Genomic DNA, 25,507 nt, shown 5'->3' with positions numbered 1-25,507 from the left:
TACAATGACCTCTAAAGGATCTTTACATCTCTTAAATCTATTAGTCTAGAAATGATTATTTTCTGAAATGTGACTAGTCCTAGTAGCCCACTTCCAATCCACTTTTTTGAGTTTGCATCTGGAAAGTATTCAAAGAATTCAAGAATTTGAAAATTGGAAGGGACTCAGCTGCCATTTTGTCTAACCTATACAGAAAAACAGCATTTTCAGTTTGCCCAGAGGGTCCCCCAAGCATGAGGTCTTATACACAAAATAAAAATTTTTCGTAAAAGTACAAATATGTTATTTGCCTACTAAAATACTATTCATTTTCCTTCCTTCCTTCTCTTCTTCCTTCCTTCTCTTCTTCCTTCCTTCCTTCTCTTCTTCCTTCCTTCCTTTTTTCTTCCTTCCTTCCTTTTTCCTTCCTTCCTTCCTTTTTCCTTCCTTCCTTCCTTCCTTCCTTCCTTCCTTCCTTCCTTCCTTCCTTCCTTCCTTCCTTCCTTCCTTCCTTCCTTCCTTCCTTTTTCTTTCTTTCCTTCCTTCCATCTCTTTTTTCCATTCTTCTTTCTTACTCTTTCCTTTCCCTTCACTTTCTATCTTAAAATCAATACTAAGTTTACTAAGAACAGTAAGAGCTAAGCAATTGGGATTAAGTGACTTGGCCAGGGTGACACAGCTAGGAAGTTGTCTGAGGCCATATTTGAACCCAGCACCTTGTCTCTCTAGGCCTGGTTCTCTATTCACTAGGTAACCTAGTTGCGTGAACTCTTCCCTTTTCTAACTACACATCTGGGAGTGGCTGAATTACCTCCATATACTTCAAGCAAAACAACCTATTGCAACAGAATAAATAAAGAAGCAGATAGGAGAACCCAGTGCTCTTTTATTAAATGAGACAGTATTAAAGAGTTTTGGGCACACGTACGTGCACACACACACCCCTAAAAAAATTGCTACTTTTTTCACTAAAGGTTTTCATTTTTCTTTAAAAATGATAACATTCAATGGGTTTGATACTGTTATTTTTAGTGAATGAACAAATATTTTTAAATGATTAAAATTGTTAATACAGTAAATATTGCTAGAGATAACCTAATAAACAAAAGCTCCTTGTGGTTCAAGAGTACCAACGTTTAAAAACTGTATCTAACATGCCCAACAAAATCTTTGGTTGTTGTAGATGATTATACAATTTAGGACTGAAGGCCTTAGAATATCTAGTCCATTTCCCACATTTTCACTGAGGAGACTTAGCCCCAAAGAAATGAAATGATGTCATGGTTCTAAAGACAGGAAACAGCAAAGGCAGGACTTGAACCCAGATGCATACAACAAATTTGATCTCTTTATTCCAATTCTTTATTGCTTTATATAACCATGGGCAAAACATTTAATCTTTCTAATGTAACTTTAATCACAGGTAAGGGGCCCATTAGAAAGAGTGCTGGGTCTAGAGCCAGGAAAACTCATATTTGGCCTCAACTATTTATTCGTTATGTGATCCTGGGCAAGTCACTAAGCCCTGTTGGGCTCAGTTTAGGTTTCTGTAAAATGAATGTAAAATGAAGCAAATGGCAAACCACTCCAGTATCTTGGCCAAGAAACCACTAAAATAGGTCACAAAAGAGTCCGATCTGACTGAATACGTACAAACACACACACATGTACACAATATCCCAAAAGGTTTAGTGTCGTTTAAAGGATTTGAACCCAGGACCTCCAGTCTCTACAAGAACTTACTTGGATCAATGAAGGAGGAGCATGCGGCCCAAATACTCCCTGGAGGGCAAGGCTACAGAGGTGGAAGGGGTGGGGAAAGGAATTTTGCCCACCTTTGCAAATCTTATTTAATTTTTTTGGTAAAGCAATGAGTTTAAATAAATTCCACCACTCGCATGCCTTTTCTTCTTGGTGCTCCTATAGGAGTTGGTGACGGCATTTTGGATGGTCTATTTCCTCCAAAAGCAGGTGGAGCCTGCGTTCATTTTATTGAAGAAATACATATTTTATGGGCCGAGGCAAGATGCCGCGTCAGCACATGGACTCCTAGTGAGAGCCTGTGGCCTACTAAAATTCAGTCTCCTCCCGGAAGCATGTCTGGGTTTTAAGAGGCCTTTGTGTTGGGCTGCCCAGTCAGATGGCCGTTTGCCAGCATTGCACTGACATTTTTCTTTTTTGTCTTCCACTTTGTGGATGAGTGGATAGATAACTGGGTCACCTCAAATTGTATCCATCAACGGAACAGACTTTCCTCCAATTTGGGTCCAGATGCCAATCATCCATTAAAGCTCATTAAAGGGTTAAAAACAAGATGGAGGAGGCCGAGAAGGCCATTCAATGTCTTTCCTGAGATTCTAGAAGGTGAACCAGTCCCTCCCCCCCAAGAGGCCTGCATGCCTCAGGTTGGGACCCAGGAGACTTCCTGGTGGGGCTCCTAACAGGAGAAAACATAGCTGCTGACTGACTTAAACGTAATGGTATAGTCACTGAAAAGGAAACAGACAAAAGCGTAGTTTCCAAATCAATACGTGGCCCCTGGAGGTCCTTCTACACTGGGGGATTCTTTAAACAATTATCTGCCATCGTAGGCACAATATTGTGCTTCGTTCCTAGGCCATGGGGGTTAAGTGACTTGCCACACAGCGAGGACGTGTCTGAGGTCAAGTTTGAACCCAGGACCTCCATCTCTAGGCCTGACTCTCAATCCACGGAGCCACCCAGCTGCCCCCTCTCTCGTTAATTTTATTGATTTCCTTTTTGAGAGTTCCGATTCCTACCCTAAATTCTGCCTTCATTTCCTTCCTATTTTGCTCTCTGTCCCCTTTCTACCGTCTAGAGGCCACTGTTTCTATCTGAGTGTGTGACACCATTGGTACTTTGTGCTGAGGAAAACTGTTCACTAATGGTCTGAAATTTAGACTATAGATGACTGCTTGGAAATACTCGGAGGTGGCTTGTCCAGGGCCAAGCGAGCATGCGTCACAAGCACAATGTGAGCCCAACTCTTCCTGGCTCAGAGGCCCCTGCTCACCTACCACATAATGCTGCCAACGTTCCGTGTAAACACATTTGCTAGAAAGACACAGAAATGTACATTTGTCTAGAAAAAGGGGACGAGGCAGACCAGAGTGGAAGGGGGATAGAGTGGGGAGAGGGAGAGATGGAGAGACAAAGGGTAAGAGAGGGAGAAAGGGAAAAAGGTAGATGCAGGGGGAGAGAGGGGAAGGGGAGATGGAGGGGGAGAGGGAAAGAGGAGAAGAGGGGAAGGGGAGATGGAGGGGGAGAGGGAAAGAGGAGAAGAGGGGAAGGGGAGATGGAGGGGGAGAGGGAAAGAGGAGAAGAGGGGAAGGGGAGATGGAGGGGGAGAGGGAAAGAGGAGAAGAGGGGAAGGGGAGATGGAGGGGGAGAGGGAAAGAGGAGGAGAGGGGGAAGGGGAAAGGGAAAGAGGAGAAGAGGGGAAGGGGAGATGGAGGGGAAGAGGGAAAGAGGAGGAGAGGGGGAAGGGGAAAGGGAAAGAGGAGAAGAGGGGAAGGGGAGATGGAGGGGGAGAGGGAAAGAGGGGGAGAGGGGAAGGGGAGAGGGAAAGAGAAAAAGGGGAGATGGAGGGGGAGAGGGAAAGAGGGGGAGAGGGGAAGGGGAGAGGGAAAGAGAAAAAGGGGAGATGGAGGGGGAGAGGGAAAGAGTGGAGGGGGAAGGGGAGAGGGAAAGAGGAGAAGGGGGGAAGGGGAGATGGAGGGGGAGAGGGAAAGAGGGGAGGGGGAAGGGGAGAGGGAAAGAGGAGAAGAGGGGAAGGGGAGATGGAGGGGGGAAGAGAGAGAAATGGGGGGAGAGAGAGGGCAAGTACTTACCAAGTTCCGGTGCTTTGCTTAATACAAATGCATAAGCCCAAAATTTGCTGACAGGTCCAATGTAAAAACTCTGATCACAAACTGATTGCTTCAGGCCTTTGGTCATCAAAATGTACACCATATAAGCACCAGTTCGAAGAGCACCGAATATACTTCATGATAAAAAAGAGAAAAGAAACACAGATCTAGAATTATGATTTCCTTCTTGCAACATTCATATACACAAAGCATAGCACCTCCTGAAAAACTAGCCAATGATAAGGGACTGCAGGGAATGACCCTCCCAAAGACCCAGGAGGAGGATCTCAAGGGCCTTCACAAAGCAGGCCTCATTGCTATTGTTGAAGAATACACACAGCTCTGGGGGTGCCTCTCAGGGATCAGGCACTGTTATATTGGTTTCTCCAGAAATAACAGAGAGGGAGCAGCTGGGTAGCTCAGTGGATAGAGAGCCAGATCAGAGACGGAGGTCCTGGGTTCATTTGGCCTCAGATTCTTCCTAGCAGTGTGAGCCTGGGCAAGTCACACCACCCGCACTGCCTGCCCCTTACAGCTCTCCTGTCTCAGGACCAATTCTGAGTATTGATTTCAAGACAGAAGGTAAGGGTTTAAAAAATGAATAACTAGGATTGAATTCAAGAGAGCCTTGGATGGACTTCTTCCGTGTGGTGGTAAGCTGCCATAGGTTTGCCTTTGAGTCAGTAACTAGAGTTCGTTGCTAATAATAAGCTAGGAATATCTGTATTTCGCTGAGAAACACCGAGAATTTTACATAAATGGTAACATTTGATGAGGCGCGTCTTAACCCTGGCCCTCCATCGCCTTACTGGAACCCTCTGTCCTTCCTCACTTCTGCCTTTCAGAATCCCTTGCTTATCCCTGAAGAGCCCCCTCCTATGGGAGCCTCTGGGGTTTTCCCAGTGGCTGGTACCTCTCCCTCACTCTGGCCAAACGATCTTATCTTTACTTTCTATAACCCTGGACATGAACCTTTTTCCTCCCTGTGCAGTTTATAAGCTCCTCGAGGTCGGGGCTGTCCACTTCTGCCTTTTATCCTTAGTGCCTAGCCCAAAATCTGCTTGTTTGTTGACTGATCAAAGAAAAGAAAATACATTTTGTTAATCCCTTCCTGTCCATCTTAGAATCAACACCACATATTGGTTCCAAGGTAAAAGAGCAGAGTCACCCAGATAAGCCTATCTTATTCTGAATACAATAAAATGAATAAAAGTTAAATAACAAATATGAATGCAGGAAAGGACAGTTGGAAGAAGGTTTCCAAGACACATTCAAGATGATCATCTGAGCCGGTACAAGGCCTGAGGGAGCTGGTCATCAAGCCTGAGCCAAATGAGTTTGTGAGCTGAAACAGTTAGAGAAATGGATCTGCCCGGGGAGCCCTTGTCTCCTGAGCGCGCAGGGTTATGGCCACATGTGGGTCACGCTGTGCCATCAGGAGCCAGCTTTTCATCGGCCTGGGAAATGATGTGCCAAAAAGCGCTGCCAGACCTCGCCAGCCTAATTAGCTCTGCTTCCTCTTCTAGATGCTGGAATAAGTTTAAGATGTTCGAGTGAGCGCAGCCTCTGCTGACCGCAGCAGTCTGTCCGGGGAGCCACATGGGCTGGGATTCTAGAAGAGTAAAAAGCCCCAGGGAACAACTGCTGAATCGCACAGCCATCGGATGGGTGCCCACTTGGGGAGGTGAGTTGGGTGGCTCTGGATTACGTGGTTTGTTTTGTTTGGTGTCCCTGCGAACATAGCCTTCTAAAGAAGAGAAGGAAAGGGGACAAGGGTTGATTAAGCTTATTTTTAAAAATAAAACTTTAAAAATTATTAAATGTATAAAGCATCTACTAAGTGCCAAGCACTTCACTAAGGGGCTAAAAGAGGATCTCTTTGGATCTACCCCTGAGAGGCAGGTGCTGTTGTTATTCCCATTTCAGAGAGGAAGGTAATTTAGGGAGATGGGTTTTAAGTGGCTCACTTAGTATCTGAGCAGCAGATTTGAATCCAGATCTTACAGACAACAAGCCAGTTGCCCCACAACTAAGAATCTTAAGGAGAGTTAGTTACCAAGAGCACTAAAGGTTGTGAGTTGAAGGGTCAAATTTGCCAACTGATGCCAAACCTGGACATTATACTCTACAATTTCTCAAGCATCACAACAGAAAACTGATTATTAGTTGTTAAAAATCCATTGACCAAGGGAGGGCTGATTCAATGGTGGTACAGGAATGTTACTGTTATAATATAAGAGATAACAAAGAAACAATGAGGGCAACAACACTATAAATGAAAAGATCCCTTAATGGCAGCTGAATTCTTGAGATGCTGACAAAAACAATGAAAGATTCAGAGATAAGATAAAGAAACCTTTCTTCCTCCAGGGAGCAGAGAAGAGGGGTCCCACTAAGACAAACAATACAGGATCAGATGTCTTCACTCTGGTGGATATTCTTCCTTAAAGGAAGGTTCCAGTAGATGGGGAAGGGGGGGGGGGGGGGGGGAGGGAATGTCTTTTTCTTCAGAAACTGTGATATGCAGAAATAAGTTATAAAGAAAGGAAAAGAAAAGAAAAGGAAAGGAAAGGAAAGGAAAGGAAAGGAAAGGAAAGGAAAGGAAAGGAAAGGAAAGGAAAGGAAAGGAAAGGAAAGGAAAGGAAAGGAAAGGAAAGGAAAGGAAAGGAAAGGAAAGGAAAGGAAAGGAAAGGAAAGGAAAGGAAAGGAAAGGAAAGGAAAAAGGAAAGGAAAGGAAAGGAAAGGAAAGGAAAAAGGAAATTTTGAGAAACAAGGGAAGGCTTGAATGGAATACAATATGTATCACAAAGAGAACACCACTAAAAGACTTCAGAACTGAGAGTAGACATACTATCTAAATTTTGGTTCCAGAGAACTGACAATGAAACACACTTCCCACTGTGGTTAAGTGATAGGCATTTTATCCATTTTTTTAACCCCTTTTCTTTGCTATAAGGGGTTTTTTAATATAGACTTCCCAACTGACAAATGGTCAAGGGATATGAACAGGCAGTTCTCAGAGAAAGAAATGAAAGCTACCCATAATCATATGAAAAAAATGTTCTAAATCCCTCCTGATTAGAGAAACGCAAATCATAGCAGACTGGCAAATATTGACAGTAAAGGAAAATAAATGTTGGAGGGTATGTGGCAAAATTGGGACAAAATTGCTGGTGGAGTTGTGAATTGATCTAAACATTCTGGAGGGCAAATTGAAATTATGCCCAAAGGGTGCTAAATGACTGTCTGCCCTTTGATCCAGCCATAGCACTGCTGGGTTTGTTCCCCAAAGAGATAATATGGAAAAAGACTTCCTGGAAGCAATTTTGGAATTATGCCCAAAAGGATATATGATCCAGCAATACCACTGCTCTGTATATCTAGAGATTTTTTTTTAATGGGGATGGACCTGTTTGTATAAAAATATTTATAGCTATGCTTTTTGTGGTGCCAAAAATTGGAAATTATGGGGATGTTCCTCAATTGGGGAATAGCTGAACAATCTGTGGGATATGATGGTGATGGAATTCTATTCTAAGGAATGATGGAATCATTGATTTCTATGAGAATTGGAAGGAACTACATGAACTGATACGGGGAGAAATAAGCAGAACCAGGAGAACATTATAAACAGTAAATGAAACATTGTAGGACTATCAAATGTGGTAGACTTTACTACTAACAGCAATATAATGATCCAGGAAAATTCTGAGGGACTTACAAAAACGAATGCTTCCACATCTAGAAAAAGAATTGTTGGAGTAGTAACGGAGAAGAAAACACATGATTTATCACATGTTTATATGGGTATGTGATTTGGGGTTTCAGTTTTAAAAGATTACTACATTACAAAAAGGAACTCCATGGAAATAGGTTTTAAGTGAGAATACATATATAAATCAATGTAATTGCTTGTCAACACGGGAAGAGGGGAGGGAGACAGTATGAATCGTGGAACCTTGGAAAATTTGTGGGTAAATTAGTTACTGGAATAAAATAAAGAAAAATTCAAAATATAATTCTCTGTCAGAAGGTGAATGGAATGCTTTGTTTTTGGTCTCTGGAAATCATGGATGGTCCTTGGGTTGGGTCAGAATTTTTACATTTTTTTTAATAGCATAGTTTTTTATATGAATTGATCTTCTGGTTCTATTCATTTCATTCTTCTTTAGTATATACAAGTCTTTAATAAACATTAATAAATAATATTTTATTTATTAAAAAAATAAATAATAAAAAACATTTAATAAACATAAAAAACTAAAATAAACATTAAAAAACATAAAAAACATTTAATAAACATTAATAAACATTAAAGACTTGTATATACATATCTCCTTTATATCTATTTAAATCAACATTATTTGCAATAAAATAAAAATGCTTCAAGGTTTTAAAAAATAAGCTGTCATAATGAGTTGTTGGGCTGGTTAGTTTTGCTGAGCTCCTTTCTCCTGCCTCCCCTGACCACCATCTTGTTCTTTTTACATTATAAGGGAAGTAGAAGGACTAACACTGAGAATGGTGGTCCTATTTACCAGGGAGATTGAGGCTGGTAGACCATTTGGGTGAGGAGTGCTTGAGCTTCCACAGGGGGAAAGCTGATGAAGTGTTTGAATTAAGTCTGGCACTAATAACGTGAGCTCCCTGGAGCAGAAGCAGCAGCAGGCTGCCTGAGGAAGGATGAACTAGCCCAAGTCAGAGACAAATGTCAATGCTTCCATGTTGATTTGAATCATGAGGATCTGACCCTAGAGAAGAGGTAGGGATGCTCAGGGAGAGAGAGACAGAAAGACAGACAAAGAGAGACAGAGAGGATGTAAAATTAAAAAAAAATTCAAAATAGATGCCCATTGACAGAGAATGACTAAATTATAGCCTATGAATGCCACAGGTTACAATTGTGCTATTGTAATATATTTTAATGTAGTAATATTATTAAAATATTGCAAAAAAGTGATAAATTTGGTGGAAAAGCTGAGAAAGATTCCTATGAACTGATGCAAAGTAAAGGAAATAGAACCAGGAAATAATACCCACAACACAAATGGGAAGAAAAACAATAAACAAGTGGAATCAAAACAACAAAACTTATGAGATATGAGAAGATACCTGCTCTGATACTTCTTTGCAGAGGTAGGGGACCCATGAGTGTGGGACATTACATGCAACACCTGACTTTTTCTAATATTATGGAATCACAGTAAAACCCAGTGGAATTGCTCATTGCCTATGGGAGTGGGAAAGGGAGGAGGAATGGGAAAAAACATAAATCATGGAACCATGGAAAAATATGCTAAATCAACTAACAAATAAACAAATAAATGAACAAATGTGAAAGTGTAAAAAAATAGTATTACCTAATCATAACAGAGATCATTGAGCCTAATCCAAGATTCTTAACTGGGAACTACCATAGCTTTTCTTCCTCTTTTAAAAATTCTTTATTACATACTATGGTGATCAAAGGAATAAGAAAGTGGAGGAATTCCATGGAGACTGGAACAACCTCCAGGAAGTGATGCAGAGTGAGAGGAGCAGAACCAGGAAAACATTGTACACAGAGACTAATACACTGTGGTACAATCGATTCTCAACTAGCAGGCCACTTCTGAGGGACTTATGAGAAAGAAAACTATCCACTTTCAGAGAAAGAACTGTGGGAGCACAAACAAAAGAAATACAACTCCTTGATAATATGGGTTGAGGGGGAAATTCCTGTGGATGTAGTACAAAATCAATAATATGGAAATAGGTTTTGATCAAGGACACACACAAAACCCAGTGCAATTGCACGGGGGCTATGGGGATATGGGGGAAAGGAGAGAAAATGAATCATGTAACCAATCAATTAAATAAAATTTTTTTTTAAATTTCTTTATTACAAAGGATGGTTCTCTGTTGTGTGTGAATGGGGGTAGGGAGAATAATACAGTAGGAAATGAAGATAAGGTAAAAACAAAATATTAAATATGATATGATAGTAATGAAATTTATTTTAAAAGTTTTTCTTTACCACAGAGAAATGACTAGTAAATGAAATTGACTTAAAAATAAAAACGTTCAAATGGAACCTTTTCTATATAGAAATAAAAGATCTCAACAGAAAAAAAAATGGGGACTACTAAAATAACTGACCTAGATCATTTAAGACACACACACCAACAAAGGGCCTGGGAGAGCGGACACTCTGGTCCTCATCTTGACCAGAAAACTTCTTTGAGCCCAAGGAAGGCAGAGCCAGGCAGAGAGACGTTTTGTCCCCGTTAATAATTTCCCCCCCATCCTTGAGCTTTTCCTTTCCCATTCACTGGTGAGGAGAAAATCTGTTCCTCGTGCTGCAGGAAGCTCTTGGCAGTCCCTGGGGCCAGCAGACAGGGCTCAGATTGTGGGGAGGCTGCTGAGCAGCGCTCCGCCTTCTGCAGCACAGGGTCCCTCTGGGGCTGGGAGAACACACTGGGCTGACTGTGCAGGCGGCTGAACGGCTCAATAAGTCAGTCATCACATCTGTGCACAGCACAATGTAGGGGTCTGTCTGGGGAGCACGCACAGACCAAGCCGGGAGATAGACTTTCAGAAACGGAAAGGCAAGACGCCAATCGCTCGGCCGCAGCAATGGCCAGGAGACCCTGGGAGGTTAAAATAGAATTCTGGACCCCAGAGGGGCGGTCTACGGTAGCAGGGAGAGTGTGGCGATGGACCCATGAAGACTCAAGTTCAGATTCTCTTTTGGACCCTCTGCCTAAGGGATCTTAAACTGAAAAAGGGGGCTGACAAATAACAAATAAATAATAAATGATGGGAGGAGGGGGCACGTAGCAAGGTGGTACAGTGGATTGAGCACCAGCCATGCAGTCAGAACAATTATCTTTCTGAGTTCAAATCCAGCCTCGGACACTTCATCTATAAAATAAGCCGGAGAAGGAAATAGTGAACCATTCTGGTATCACTGCCAAGAAAAACCCAAATCAGGTCACAAAGGGTTAGAAATGACTGGAAAAATGACTGAGACACAATAACAAACAATGACCATCGAACAGGATTGATTTTTTTTGGTCCCTTTTCCCCCCATCACAATTTAATACTTTATTTCATATATTTTCTTGTTCACATAAAATCAGTAATTGTGCAATACAGATGTGGCTATATACCATACGCAGATACATGTATGTATTTACATTAGTAACTATTATTATTAATGAAAATGGCACAAAAGGATTTTTGCTTGGCTGCCACATTTTTTTTTAAACCCTTACCTTCTGTCTTGGAGTCAATACTGTGTATTGGCTCCAAGGCAGAAGAGTGGTAAGGGCTGGGCAATGAGGATCAAGTGACTTGCCCAGGGTCACACAGCTGGGAAGTGTCTGAGGCCAGATTTGAGCCTAGGACCTCCCGTCTCTAGGCCTGGCTCTCAATCCACTGAGCTACCCAGCTGCCCCCTTGGCTGCCACATTTTAAGGACTCCAGGGCCTTCCACCTGACTTGGAGCTGAAAGCTCTATGTGGTGTTGTGCCCTAATATTAGAATAGTGACCTCTGAGAGCTCTACTTTACTATTTGTGATCTCAGTGAGATCTCAGTGTGATCTCAGAGCACATTACATTATACTTGATAAGTGCTTTAAAAGACTCTTCTTCATCCTTACCCTTTTTGTTTTTAAAACCTTTATTTTCTGTCCTAGAATCAATACTGTGTATTGGTTCCAAAGGAGAAGAGTGGAAAGGGCTAGGCAATGGGGGTCAAGTGACTTGCCCAGGGTCACATATCAGATTTCCTCATCTTTAAAATAAATTAAAATTTAAAAAATTCATAAAATTTAAAATAAAGTAAAATAAAATGAAATAAAATATTGGGATTGGGCTAATTGTTCTTTTAGACCCTTTTGACTCTAAATCCATAATTTAATGATCCTCTAATCTGAATCAAAACTTGCCACTTCTCAACTATGTCACCTTGCATACATGACAATGTCTTTGGGGATAAGCAGATCTGCATTAATCGCTTTTAAAAATTCCTCTATAGACCTTACAAGATCTCTAGCTCTAGAATCTAAATCCTCTCAACTATGTACCTCTACAGATTCAAGATCTTTTTCATGATGGGGACTTAGGGTCTTCCAGACACCTTTTTATATGGCTGCCACACATCTGAACATAAAACCTACTTGCTGGCTATGAACAATGTCCTTGTCTCAGAAGGGAGGACAGTAGGACTGATCAGAAAGACCAACAGATTGCAATTGGGCAAGGTGTGTGTTAAAGGAGTATTGTAGTGATGTAACAGTGTTGCCTCACCAGAGAAGAGACTGGGATGCTCCTTCCCTCCCTTCCCCTACATCCCAACCAGTTCCATTTGGAAATGAGATGAGTTTTGTTTAAATCAGACCTAAAATTTAAGCCTCTGGATTGGGATATGCAGAGATGGATATCAGGAACAAACTTCAGAAGTGATCTCGTTCTAAAGGTCTCAGTTTACCAATGGGGAAACTGAGGTTGGGGAAGTTGAGTAATTTATCCAAGGTCAAACAAGATATAAGTGTGAGAGGTGGGATTTGAACCCAAGTCTTCTGAATCCATAGTTAGCATTTTTTCCACAATGGACCAAACTGCTTCTTCACATACTGGGAGAGATATCTCTTGCCCCCAAATAAGGACCAAAATAATCCTAATATTGTATTACATATTATAGAATTCGACTATATTATATATTTATATTACATACTTCTAAATAGCTAAAATTAATATAACTGTTTAGTCAGTTTTACAGTCATGTCTGACTCAGTGTGATGCTATAGTGGGTTTTCTTGGCAAAGATACTAGAGTGGTTCACCATTTCCTTCTCCAGACCATTTGACAGAAGAGGAAACTGAGGCAAACAGGGTTAAGTGACTTTTTGAGGGTAACATGGCTAGTATGGGAATAAGGCCAGATTTGACCTCAGGAAGAGGAATCTTTCACACTGTGTATTGAGAATCTGTTACCCTGAAAATCACAATTCCCAGCACCCCACTCTCCTCACATTATGTGCTGAAGTAGGGAGGATATAAATTTGGGGTAGCCCTGCTATTTGCTCTCTTTTCTTCCTCTCAGGGCTTTGGTGGAGCAGGCCTTTTAAACAAGCAAGGAGAACTTAAGTCACATGGTCTTAATTTTGTTAGATATTAGGGCTTTTGTACTTGCTTCTATTTCCTTTTTAATGTACTCTACAAAATATAATTCTTGGGGGAGTATTGGAAATTAATTTAAATCCTACATCACTCAAGGCCAGGCATTCGATGCACAGCAAGATAATAATACAGCTACACACAGCTAGAATACACACATTTTTAAAAATCTTTTCTAAGAACTTATTTCATTGGATTCCATTATCATAAAGAAATAAACATATAAAGGTCCCTTGAGTTGTTCAGGATCCCACACTGGGAGGTCGGTGCGTCCATGTGGATGCTACACAGAAAAACACGATGCAATGGATGTTGGATTTGAAGTTGGAGGAGCAAATCCCAGCTCTGGTACTTCTGAGCAGTGTGACCCAGGAGATGATAGATCTGCAAGGTGATTTGCAGCCAGGATGACCTCCTCTAAATCTAAACATTCTTCTTTAAATCCCTTCCAACCCACAATCTCGGACCTTATTAGAATTGGGCTTACTATGTTCTACTGGAGGGGATCCTACTTTTTTCCAGCTTTCCTTTTCTGAGAGTTCTGTGTCTAAAAATCCATCTATCATCTTATTCCGATTCCTAATTTAGTACCCCCAAAAGATGAGAAAATGCAGAAACCAAAGATGATCTCACAGGAACAAAGGAAATACCCAGGAGATACATGGACATATATTAATATATCCTTAAACTCCTGCACTCTTCCCCCACCTTAATTTAAAAAAAAAAGCATTTCATGACTTGCTTTTATGGAATTATGAATAAAGATTTATATGAAAAGGCATAGTTAATACTTAATGAAGCCACCATCAGAGCCCTGTTGAACGATGGAAAGTATATAGGATTTAGTATCAGAAAATCTGACACTAAATCAATTAACTAAATAAATCTCTTTGATAAAAATAAAAATTTTTAAAGTTTATTTATTTAATTAATTAGTTTGAGTTATTTTTCCAGTTACATGAATCATGTGCTTCCATAGTCAGAGCAATTCCACTGGAATAAACATATTCTTACCCAAAAATCACCCTCCTGGGATAATTTTAATCCTAAAATGACAGCCTTTTCTCTTTTCCCCTAGCTGCAGGCAAAGCAGAACTAATTAGTGAAGAAGGATGCACTCTATTGAAGCCCCGCTCTCGACTAGCTTAGTATCTGCTGTGCCTGGCCTGGTTTTCTTCATCCCTAGCCTGGTCCAAAGAAGGGAAGACACAAGGGGCTTGCTTGAGGAGGCTTTGGGGGTCTTAGGCTCATAGCTCTGAAGCTGGGGAGGAACAGAGGATGTAGAGAGCCATCTTTTCATTCTCTCAATCCAAGGGGGTCACACAGGAGATGGGCATCAGCAACAGACTCTAGCTAAATGATTCCTGAGTAAACCCCACTCCTAATACCCGATGACTTTGTCGCTTAGTACATTTAAAATGAAAAGTAAATTTAAAATAAAATAGAGTCATAGCTCAAAGGTCCTCCAGTCAAACTCTTTCATTTTATAGATGAGAAAACTGAGGCCCAGAGTTCCTGAAGGAAGGACACAAAGATTTTCATTGGCAGAGGAGGAATTAAACACAGGTCTTCTGATTTCAAATTCATAAAAGATTTTTTAAAAATGGGAGATGTTATTGGCTCTGGGAAGGGAGGGAAAGAACACAAATCATGTAACCATGGAAATTCTAAATTAATTAACTAATTAAATTAATTGAATTCAAAATTTTAACTAAAAAAGAAAATTTAATTTAAATTTAAATTTTAAAAATGGGAGATGCACAGTGAAAAGCATGTCCACCTACTTTATGGGTGTTTCTCATATTTCCAGGAACTTTGTCTTAAATTGACAGAAAAAGTATTCCTCATTCTAAATAAATTAGTATGCAGAATCTGGAGACCCAATGAAACCAGAAACAGTGACCTTACACAACAAACAGACTGAAGCTTACAGAAAACATATTATTAAACATATGATTAACTATGGCAAACATTGAAGTAAATAAACAAAAGGAAAAGATGGACACCAAAGCGCTGGGAATCACATATAGGAGTGAGGGAAATCTTTTTTCTCTGGAAGGTGCAGAAAAAGTGCCTGCTTGGGATGGGGAGACTCCAGAGTCAGGAAAAGCAATCTGGTTGGCTTCCAAGGGACCAGAGGATGGGCTGATGTCACAAAGCAAGGCTGCCACAGGACAGGCAACCTCAGTTCCTTTGTTAACAGGTGTTAGTCTTAATCTGGGGTGATTATGTTTACTTTTGGGGGAAGCCTTTCTTTTTTTTTTTAATTTTTAACCCTTACCTTCCGTCTTGGAGTCAATACTGTGTATTGGCCCAAGGCAGAAGAGTGGTAAGGGCTAGGCCATGGGGGTCAAGTGACTTGCCCAGGGTCACACAGCTGGGAAGTGGGGGAAGCCTTTCTGAATGACTGGGAAAGTAAATTCATTCACCAGATGGAACAAGCAGGTATTAAAATGGCAAACCACTCTAGTATCTTTGCCAAGAAAACTCTAAATAGGGCCATAAAAAGCTAGATCTGACTCAACAACAGAAACTTGTTTTCAAACACTTTAAAGAGTTCCAAGACCATCCTACCCTTTCCTCATCAGCTAATGGTAGCCTTAGAGCCAATTTTGTTGGAACAGACTGAGCTCTCTGCAACCATACGCATCCTAACAACTCTCCAAAGTCCCATTCCATGCAGTGATGGTGCCAATCCTTCCTGGGCCTATATTATGTTTCTGCAAATGAAGGAAACTTCATGTTTCTCAACCATGGAATGGGACCACTGACCTAAATCTGTCCTTGATAACCAAACATACTTGTTCAAATCCCATCATGCATGTGTGCCTTTAAAGACGACATCATGGGGAATAAAACAATGACTGAGATAATGAAGTTGGAAGGTAATAGATGTGTGTACGAGTCTGAATTCTTAGGGTAGTGTATTTATTTGGGGGGGGGGCATGTTTTTCCACAGTTACATGACTCATGTTCTTTCCCGACCCCTCTTGTAGCAACAATAAATTTCACGAGGTTTTACGTGTATCATTAATCAAGACGTATTTCCATATTATTAATATTTGCACCAGGGTGATCATTTGGAGTATGAGACTAAATTCTGGTTGAAATATCTCATAGAACACTTTGATTAGATTTATTGCTTGTGCTTCTCAATTCCATGATGCCTAACTTAAATACAATTCTAATATAGAAGTCAGACATGAAGGGGAAAAGTGCTAAGGAATATTGATTAAAAGTGGAAGTACTGCATAAGAAAAACAACAAACAAGTGAAATAAAAACAACCAATCTTGAGATAGGAGAAGATCATGTGGTTAGATGGGGTGTGATTGAGGTTTTGGCATTAAAAGTCACTCTAGAGAAAACAAGAATGACATAGAAATAGGTTTTGAACAAGGATACATCTATCATCCAGTTGTCAACTCTGTGAGCGGGGAGGGAAGAAGGAACATAGTTACATGAATCTTTCATAAAACTATGGGAAAATATTCTAAATTAATTAATCTTAAAAAAATGGCTAGGGGAGAGTTTTTTGACTGTTTCCCCTTATAAAAAGTGAGGGGCAAAAGGACAGTTGGCAATATTGATGCAAAAAAAAAAAGAGGATCAATGAATTATGTTAATAAACATGATTAATGCAGAGAATAGAAAAAGTGCACCAGGAAGTTCAATTCGACAAATCCTAAAAGTAATGTACAAATTATCATGTAATTTTAACGTGTATAAGATTCATCATCTCATTTTAAAAAAAGAACACAAATCTCGTAACAATGAAAGTTATGTCTTGATTTTTGTGGCTGCTACTTAACTATGGAGGAGACTCAGAACCCTGGAATGCCTCTGCTATCCACATTCTTATGGGAAGGATCAGTACAGTTCAACAAATATTTGCTGCTTTGACTTGAATTGCAGGAATGGCATCAAGGGCTAGATTACCTTTGGGAATATTTGGACATTGGCTTCCTGACCTATTGGGGAAGCCTTGCACTTTTCTGAAAGGGAAGAAGGGATGGAATTTCAGCTGGTTACCAAAGCTCCATTAAGGTAGCATTCCAAGTCGGAAGCATGCAATAACTACAGTGGAATGCCATACCTATAAGATTCCTAGCAGATGATGGCATCCTAAGCAAAAGGAAGTCATGCAGAGATGAGGAGAATTTATGGTGTAATCAAATAAAAGTGACATAATTAATCTATTAATGATATGCCTCATTATGCCTATGACAGTTATCTATAATTAGAAAGATGTTCTCATTAGTAACTGATTATATCACACTGATACAACAAAAGTTACTTTTCTCCCCTCTTTGTTCATTCCTTGATTTACCTATAGAGCACTAAAGATAATAGGTGTTGGGGGCAGCTGGTTAGCTCAGTGGATTGAGAGCCAGCTCCACAGATGGGAGGTCCTAGGTTCAAATCTGGCCTCAGACACTTCCCAGCTGTGTGATCATGGGCAAGTCACTTAACCCCCATTGCCTAGCCCATACCACTCTTCTGCCTTGGAGCCAATACACAGTATTGACTCCAAGATGGAAGGTAAGGGTTTAAAAAAATAATAATAATAATAGATGTTGATTTTGACACTGCCAACGGTGTAATTAGAATTTTATACCCCTGGACTTCATTTTTCATCCCTCCATAGTTGCCATTAATGTAAGAATAAAATGAATATTCATTAACTCCAAGTATTACATTTTATAAGATTTCTTAATAATCACTTGAAGTAGAGGAAAATAAAAGATAAAAGTATAGCCCGAGTAAAGACAAGTTTACCAGACCGCAAAAGCAGGAGGAAAGAGCAAGAGGGCCGAGTTGCAAAAACATCTACAAAATGTAAGGACATAACATGTTGTGGAAAAAGGAATTCTGACAAAAAGATCCATTGGAGACAGAGATGGCCAAGCACTCCAGTATTCTTCCCTAGAAAACCCCATGGATAGCTGTGGTCATGAAGACATCACTGAACAAAACCAAAAAATGTTTATTTGCTTTAAAATTCTATTTAAAGAGAGTAATCGTGTAACCATGGAAAAATATCCTAAATTATAGGGAGAGAGAATTTTGTTTAAAGGCTAAAGTAGGAACCCTTGCCAAGAAATTATGATATGGAAAAGAAGAGAAAGGGATAATGGTCCATGGATGCCAGGTGATCTAACCTGATTAGTATGGAAGGTAGCAGAAGAAGAGATCCCTACTTTGAGAAGAGGGATGCCAAAAGAACCCATTTATTCATGCACGTGCTATAGAGAACAGAAGCCCATAGAGGGCCAAGATTGTTTTAGTTTCACCTTACTTAGTGAATGACTAGCTAGTTCCACATATATTTGAATGGCTATCCCATGGGGGAAGAATTTAGACTAGCTCTGAATTACTAGTGAGTGAAAATGACAGGATGTACTTTCTAATATGATTAGAGATGCCATTAATAGAATAGAACACCCCTCACGGAAGAAGAAAACCCATTTTCCCTGATGTCAAAACCAAGGTTAAACAAGCATTTTCTGGGATGCTGCAGGGCATCCATGTTTTGGATAAGGTAAAAGCAGGAGCATTGGTATTGGGCTTCGGTTGAAATTCTCCCTCTTCTGTCTATTGCCTGCATGATCTCAGCTTCTTCATCTATCAAATAGGAGGTTCAGGCTGAATTACTTCTATGGGGTAATTAGGTGGCACAGTGGCTGGAGTAGGAAAAATCTGCCTCTAGACATTTTCTAGCTGGCAATTCACTTAAGCTGACCTCAGTTTCCTCATCTGTAAAATGAGCTGGAGAAGGAAATGGAAAGCCACTCTAGAATCTGCCAAAAAAAAAACAAACCTCCAAATATAGTAGTTGGACACAACTGAATGACAACAATAAATCTCTGAGGTCCCATTCTAGTACTAGATTTTATCATCCCACAAAAACCAATTGATATCCACAGTTCCTCTCCTGTCCCAGATAACCATTTAAATGGAGCTCGCTTGGCAGAGGGTGGGTGGTCCTGGGGGATTCCCAGGGAAATAAATGAGGGACAAAGGCTAGAAGACCAGAAGCAGAAGAAGTTAACAAGACTTTCAAGGCAAGAAAGACAAAAGGAACTTGTTGGGTTAGTGAAAATTCGTACTTAATTGCCTGAACAAATTGCACTTACAAGAGCTTGCTTTCTCATTGGAGGTAGCTGGCTCAACCTAAGAGGGTCAAGCCAATACTGTGTATTGGTTCCAAGGCAGAAAAGACAATCAGGGTAAAGTGACTTGCCCAGGGTCACACAGCTGGGAAGTGTCTGAAGCCAGATTTGAACCTAGCACCTCCTATCTCGAGGCCTGACTCAGCTGCTACCCAAACTCAGGTCTTTTTGACTCCATGTCCTGCACTCTCTCTCCACTGCAATGTCATGATGTTCCCCAAGAAGACCCATCATCCCTGGAGATCACCATCTCATCATGAAGAGTAAACAGAAATGACACTTTAAATTACCTGCAAAGAGCAACAGTTATGATATAATTTCTTTTCAATCATAACAACTTCTTCAGCAGTTTGAAACTTGCAAAGAGGGGGTAGGTATTTTTGCCCAAGCAAATTAATTAATTTATTTAAATATTTTTCCCATGGCTACATGATTCATCCTCTTTCACTCCCTTTTTTCTTCCCCCCTCCCAAAGCCAACAAGCAATTCCATTGAATTGTACAAATGTTATCACTTGACGTTAGGTCAATATCCTTGTCTTTTAGATGGGTAAACTGAGGCTCAGAGAAGGGAAACAATTTACTTATAGCTGTATAGCTTGTAAATTCTAGATTTGAATCCAAACCTCTTGAATCCAAGATTTCTACTCCTCTCCACTCACTCTTCTTTATTCCATTTGATTTGATAGGGGAACATTAAACAATGAATCACTGTTTCTCAGGGAGACTCATATCATATCATTCAGGTAGAGATGCTTGCCAGAAACATTAAGGAAGGTTCTAGAAATCTGCTGTACACAGTTAAAAAGGCAGGAAAGGCTTTAGGGTTCTCTAATTAGGTCTCATTATCATCTATTTTCTGCTCTTTCTCCCCTGTCACCTCCCAAGTCTAAAGGTGTCATGGGTCTAATCAGATTTTTTTAATGAGAGAACAATGCTTTCTTTTACTCTGAAAACTGTCAGTATCCAGGACAAAGATTCAACAGGTTAGGTTTTCCTATCATGAAGATCACTGTGGCCTCTCCCACATTTCAAAGTGTTCAGAAGGATTGCTGAGGTTGGACTGACTATTAAAAGGCACCTGATTTAATCTACGCACAACCTCTGATTATGTAACACAAGCATCATGAAAATTGTTGGCACCTTTTCTCTTTGGAAAAAAACCATAGGACCTAGAAGGGATCTTACCTCTCTCCAGTCCACTGCCCTCCCTCTCATTTTATGATGGGGGAAGCAGAGGTCTTTGAATTTTAAAGGACTTAGCCAAAGTCACCAGAAATAAGGGACATAAACAGGATTTGAACTCAAATCTTCTGGCTCTAAAACCAGAGCTCCTTCTACTATGTTGTGTTGTTCATTCCCATATTTTTTTTTTCTTTTGCAATTTTTCCACAAAGAGATAAAAAGTCTTGAATTCTCAGTTTTAAAAAAAATTTATGGAATAAACCCTTCTGTGATGTAAGGAGACGAGGAAAGGGGTGAGATAACTGGAAATAAATTCTAGTAGAAAAAAATTCTATGTAATAAATCAATAAAAATGGAATCTAGAAACTTACAGGCTACCTTCATTTAACAGACGAGGAAAGGAGGCCCAGGGGGGTTGGGCTATTAAATGGCAAAGCCTAGTTTGAATCAGGTCAGCTGACTCCAAGCAGTGTTCTTTCCATTGTGTCTACTGAAATGTACACTGAAATAATTTAAATCTAATTTAGTAATTCTATTCCAGCTATGCTAAGTCTTTAGTTCCCTTAAATGTGGTGTAAGCAGTATACTGTATTGTTGCATTCTGGTCTTTTAGTTGTTCTCTTATGAAGAAACAAGAATCAGCAATGTACTGAATGAGGGAGGGTGAGACACTGAGGATGACATCTAGGTGGGTCAGTGATTTCGGGAACTGGGATGATGCTGGTGGCCCCAGCAGGCCTAGGGACGTTCCAAAGACAGAAGGGTTTAGGGAGTCATTTAGTGAAAATAAACGAGTATGGTTTATTTTTAAATTTTTTTAAAAATTTTAAGTTAGATTTATAAATTTAAATTTTTTATATTTGTTTATATATATATAGATATATATTTATAAATTTAAATATTTAAAAATGCATTTAAAAAATTAAATAAATAAAAATAAATAAATAAATAATGAGTTAAAAATACAGAAGTTAAGAAAGTTCATCATTAGCAACACAGATGCAAAAGATCAACATAGTACTATAGTGTTTTAGGGAAAAAAAACACCAACTGTTTGGGTAAAGACCTGCCATTCAACAAAAATTTTTGGAACACTGCAAAATAGGTAAGTGGAAATTAGATGTAAGCCAATATTCCACATTATAGACCAAATCTCCAAACAGATACATGGCCTAGGCTTAAAAGGTCACCATCAAAAGAAATTAAAAGAAAAGCAGAGATATGTTTCATGACAAAAGAGTTCTTGTTCACACAGGGGACAGAGGACGTCACAATTTTGAAAATACACAACTGAAAAAGTCCAAATAAAATCAATATGGTTAAAATTAGTAGAAAAACTATTATTTGGGGAAAATTTTTTGTATTGAGTTTGTCTGATAAAGTCTTATAATTCCATATAGAGACTATATACATTCAACTACATAAGAATAAGAATCATTTTCTTTTTTTCTTTTTTCTTTTGTTTTTTTTTCAAGTCCTTACCCTTACTGTGTATTGGTTCCAAGGCAGAAGAATGGTAAGGACTGGGCAATGGGGGTTAAGTGACAGGGTCACACAGCTGGGAAGTGTGCAAGGCCAGATTTCAACCCAGAACCTCCCAATCCACTGAGCTACCCAAATGACTCTCAAGAGTAATTTTCTGAAAGATAATTTGATATTATAATAATAATGAAAATAAAGGATATGTGAGATAGTTCTTTTAAAAATGATCTAAATCATTTTCTGGGGTTCTGGGGTTCAACTTTGTATCCATGAAACCCACAAAGATGATAAAAATGAAGGCTGTTAGAGGGGTTATAGGTGGATAGACACACTGATGCATCATTGGTGAAGCTGTAAACTAGAGCTACCATTTTAGAAAACAATTTAGAAAAGCCCCAAATTGAAAAACTGTGTATCTTTTGGACCAACTATCAGGCATATACCATAAATTAATAAGATGGGGGGAAAAACCCATATATACAAAAATATTAATTCCAACACTCTTTGTTGAAGCAAAGAACGAAAAACTAAGGAGATTCTCATCAATGTTGGAATGCCTGTGGTATGTCAATAGAATCTGAAGAAGAAATGATAGAAAGGATGGATTCAGAGAAACCTAGGAAGACTTCCATGAACTGATGCTGAGTGAGGCAAGCAGGACAAGGAGCACACTTATATGATAATAACAAGTGCTTTCAAAGATTTTAGGACACTAAATGGCAGAAAAAGAATGTTATTCTCTCTCTAAGCTACTTCATTTTGCACATGGAGGAACTAGTCCCCAAGGAGGTTAGTCATTTATCTGGGTTCACACAGTTAGGCAGTACACTTTCAAATCCAGTTTTCTATCTCCCAAAGTAGATCCTGGAATCCTGACCACACTGATTTGTATTCATGATTTTTTTCTTTTAGTTTTTAATCATTTTGAACTTTACAAGTAGCAAAAACATAAGCATTTCCATAAGCAAAGAACAGAAAAGGAGGCTTGTAAATAAACTGTGGAGCTCATTATGTAAAATTTGATTGGGTTAGCATAGTACCTGGTACAGGGAAGCCATTAAATAAATGCTTATTCACTGATTGATTTAAAAAAACTACTCAGGAAAGGAGAAGAATCCAGAGAACATTATACACAGAGACTGATACGCTGTGGTACAATAGAATGTACAAGGGTCCATGGTACTCTAAATGGAAATAAGTCTTGATCAATGACACATGTAAAACCCAGAAGAATCATGCATCATAGAGGATTTGAGGGAGGGCAGGGGAAGAACATGAATCTTGTGACCATAGTAAAATTTAATTAAATAAAAATTTCCAAAAAATAAAAACATAAAAAGCAAAAAAAAAAATTAAAAAATTAAAAGATTTGTTCAAAACCTTAGGGAACCTCTTTTTCTTTTGTGTATTCTTCAATTTCTGCTCCTTCCACTTTTGTCAGCTACATTTGATGGCCTTTTCCATACTCTTAAAATTTATTTGATGGGGGCAGTTAGGTGGTTCAGTGAATGGCACATAAGGATATGGATTAAAATCTGATACTATTTAGTTTGACCCTGGATGAGTAAATTTACCCCCAGTTGCCTAGCACTTGCTGCTAGTCTAATGTGAATTTTAGATTTAATCCACCCTGCTTAGCCTTTAAAATTCTAGGGAACAGGTATGTATACACCTCCACTTAAGGATTAAGTGTCTGGGAGGAAGGTCTATGACCTGCTTCTGCTAGCAAGTGACAAATCAGAAACTGACTGATTGATCCTGTTGGCTGTCCAAATCCAAGTTTAAGCCACTAGTACATATGAGACACAGGAAGTGATGTAAAGAATTACCTTTATATTTCAGGTCACTTCCTGTGTATTTTTGTAGTGGAACTTGACTTGGTGGAGCATGGGAGCTCAGACTGCTTTCCTGACCACATGGTGAATGATAAGGCTGACTCCAGTTTCCCTTGACCTTTCTGAAGGTACCAGTCTCCAAGGAGGCCCCTTATCTTGGAGGAGGCCTCATGGTTGGAAGTCAAACTAGATTTAATCTTCTGAAGCCGAAGCCAATGAACACCCCCTGGCTCAGACCAGGCAAAATAAATCTTCCCTTTCTCTTTCTCCCTCATTCTTAATTTCTTCCTTCTATTGTAAATAAACCACAACAAAATTTCATTTATGACATTCTGAGTACTAAATATATTCAGCCTCAACCCTAAAATTACTCATAACTTAGCTTAGAATTGATATTAAGAAGGTATGGGTTGAAAAAATGGATGTGACATGTAAAACCCAGTTTGCACATTGGCTATCAGAGGGGGGGAGGAAAAGAATGAATATGAATCATGTAACCATGAAAAAATATTCTAAATTAAATAAATTTTAAAAATGTATTTGATGCCAAGCAGTTTTACCTAATTTAATGACATTAATCAACTTCACAAGTATAAGATGGCGGGGGCAGTTTCTCTGAAAACGATTTGGGGGTTTTAATAATCTCAAGTAAGTTCAGTGGTGAGATACCAGTGTGATATGGTAGACAAAGGTGGCGATGCTATATTGGACAGCTTTTAATGCAGATGGCTTCCACTGAATTCACTTGAAGTCCTACATTTAGATACCTTGGTTTAAGGAGAACATGGACAAAATGTAGTGGTTATGGTTTTCCCTTTGTACTGAAGATGGCTAATGGCATTTTGGGATGAGGCCTTGTAAGTGAAGCCTATTTGTACAAAGGTATCAGCCTCACTCTCTCTTCCAGAATCATCCAAGATTATTGGCAAGACAAAAATTAGGACAACTAGTGATGGCCTGGGATGCAGTGGATGACTTTGGTGCCTTCCATGTCTGACCCAAGGTCTAGGCACTCCACAGTGCCTACTTCAAGAGAGTGCCCAGTAGAAAGCAAAGAGGATGAGCTCTGGGCCAGACCATAGGAGGAGTTCAAATATTCAAAGGGCTGCCATGTGGAGAAAGGACCAGACTTAGTTTATTTGGGCCTGGAGGTCAGAACCAAAGCACTGGTTGGATATTGCAAAGATGAAAATTCAGTTAATTTCACTTTGTCTCCTTAAAAGCAGAATTTCTAGGTTAGAGGGAGTTACATAGTCTCATTCTGTCTCTTTTAGAGGAGAAGTCTTCTTTATCTCACACTGTCTTGTTTATAAATTCTTCTCTTCACTGTGGGAGTTAGTTCTGGGCTCCATTTCCTCTGGGTGTCTCAGGGAACAGGGGTTCTGAGGGATTGGTGTCACTCTCTTCTCAAGAGGATTTGACAGCTGGCATCTGACAGTTTGGTTTCAGATACTTGGTTAAGGAAGTTGGAGAAGTTAAAATTTTATTTAGAAAGATGGAAAAATATAATCATAGATAGAAAGAGTAGGTTTAGTTAAGCCTGCTTTGCTGGGAAAGAAGAAACTGTAAAGAAAGCAGTTAGATTTAGGGTTTATTAGAGATTTTACTATAGGGTTTGAATTTAGCCCTAGTTAGACAACATAAGTGTTATAGTCTCATAATTCCTATCCCAACTCTCCTCCAAATAATCAAGGGTTGGTGGTGTACCAAAATGCTTCCGGACTTTCAGGCTCCTATCATCCCAAATTCTATGATTAAACTGAATAGATTAGATCTCAAATTAGGCCATATTTTCTCTTGTTTTTTCTACTTAACAAAAAGAGA

The 25,507-nt window shown here is 39.5% G+C and overlaps 1 protein-coding gene across 1 annotated transcript in view; it reads right to left on the bottom strand.

Annotated features, from left to right (window-relative positions):
- Positions 1–25,507, bottom strand: part of ELOVL6 (ELOVL fatty acid elongase 6) — a 145,477-nt gene that overhangs the window by 8,385 nt on the left and 111,585 nt on the right. The window contains exon 3 of the mRNA XM_056803077.1: positions 3,831–3,982. Within this exon, the coding sequence (XP_056659055.1) occupies positions 3,831–3,982 (152 nt within the window). The remainder of the gene's footprint in view (positions 1–3,830; positions 3,983–25,507) is intronic.

The sequence above is a fragment of the Monodelphis domestica genome, chromosome 6 (assembly GCF_027887165.1).
Source record: "Monodelphis domestica isolate mMonDom1 chromosome 6, mMonDom1.pri, whole genome shotgun sequence".
NCBI classification, from domain to species: domain Eukaryota; kingdom Metazoa; phylum Chordata; class Mammalia; order Didelphimorphia; family Didelphidae; genus Monodelphis; species Monodelphis domestica.
The sequence above is the reverse complement of the archived record's forward strand: the minus strand, read 5'-3'. Positions and strand labels throughout refer to the sequence as shown.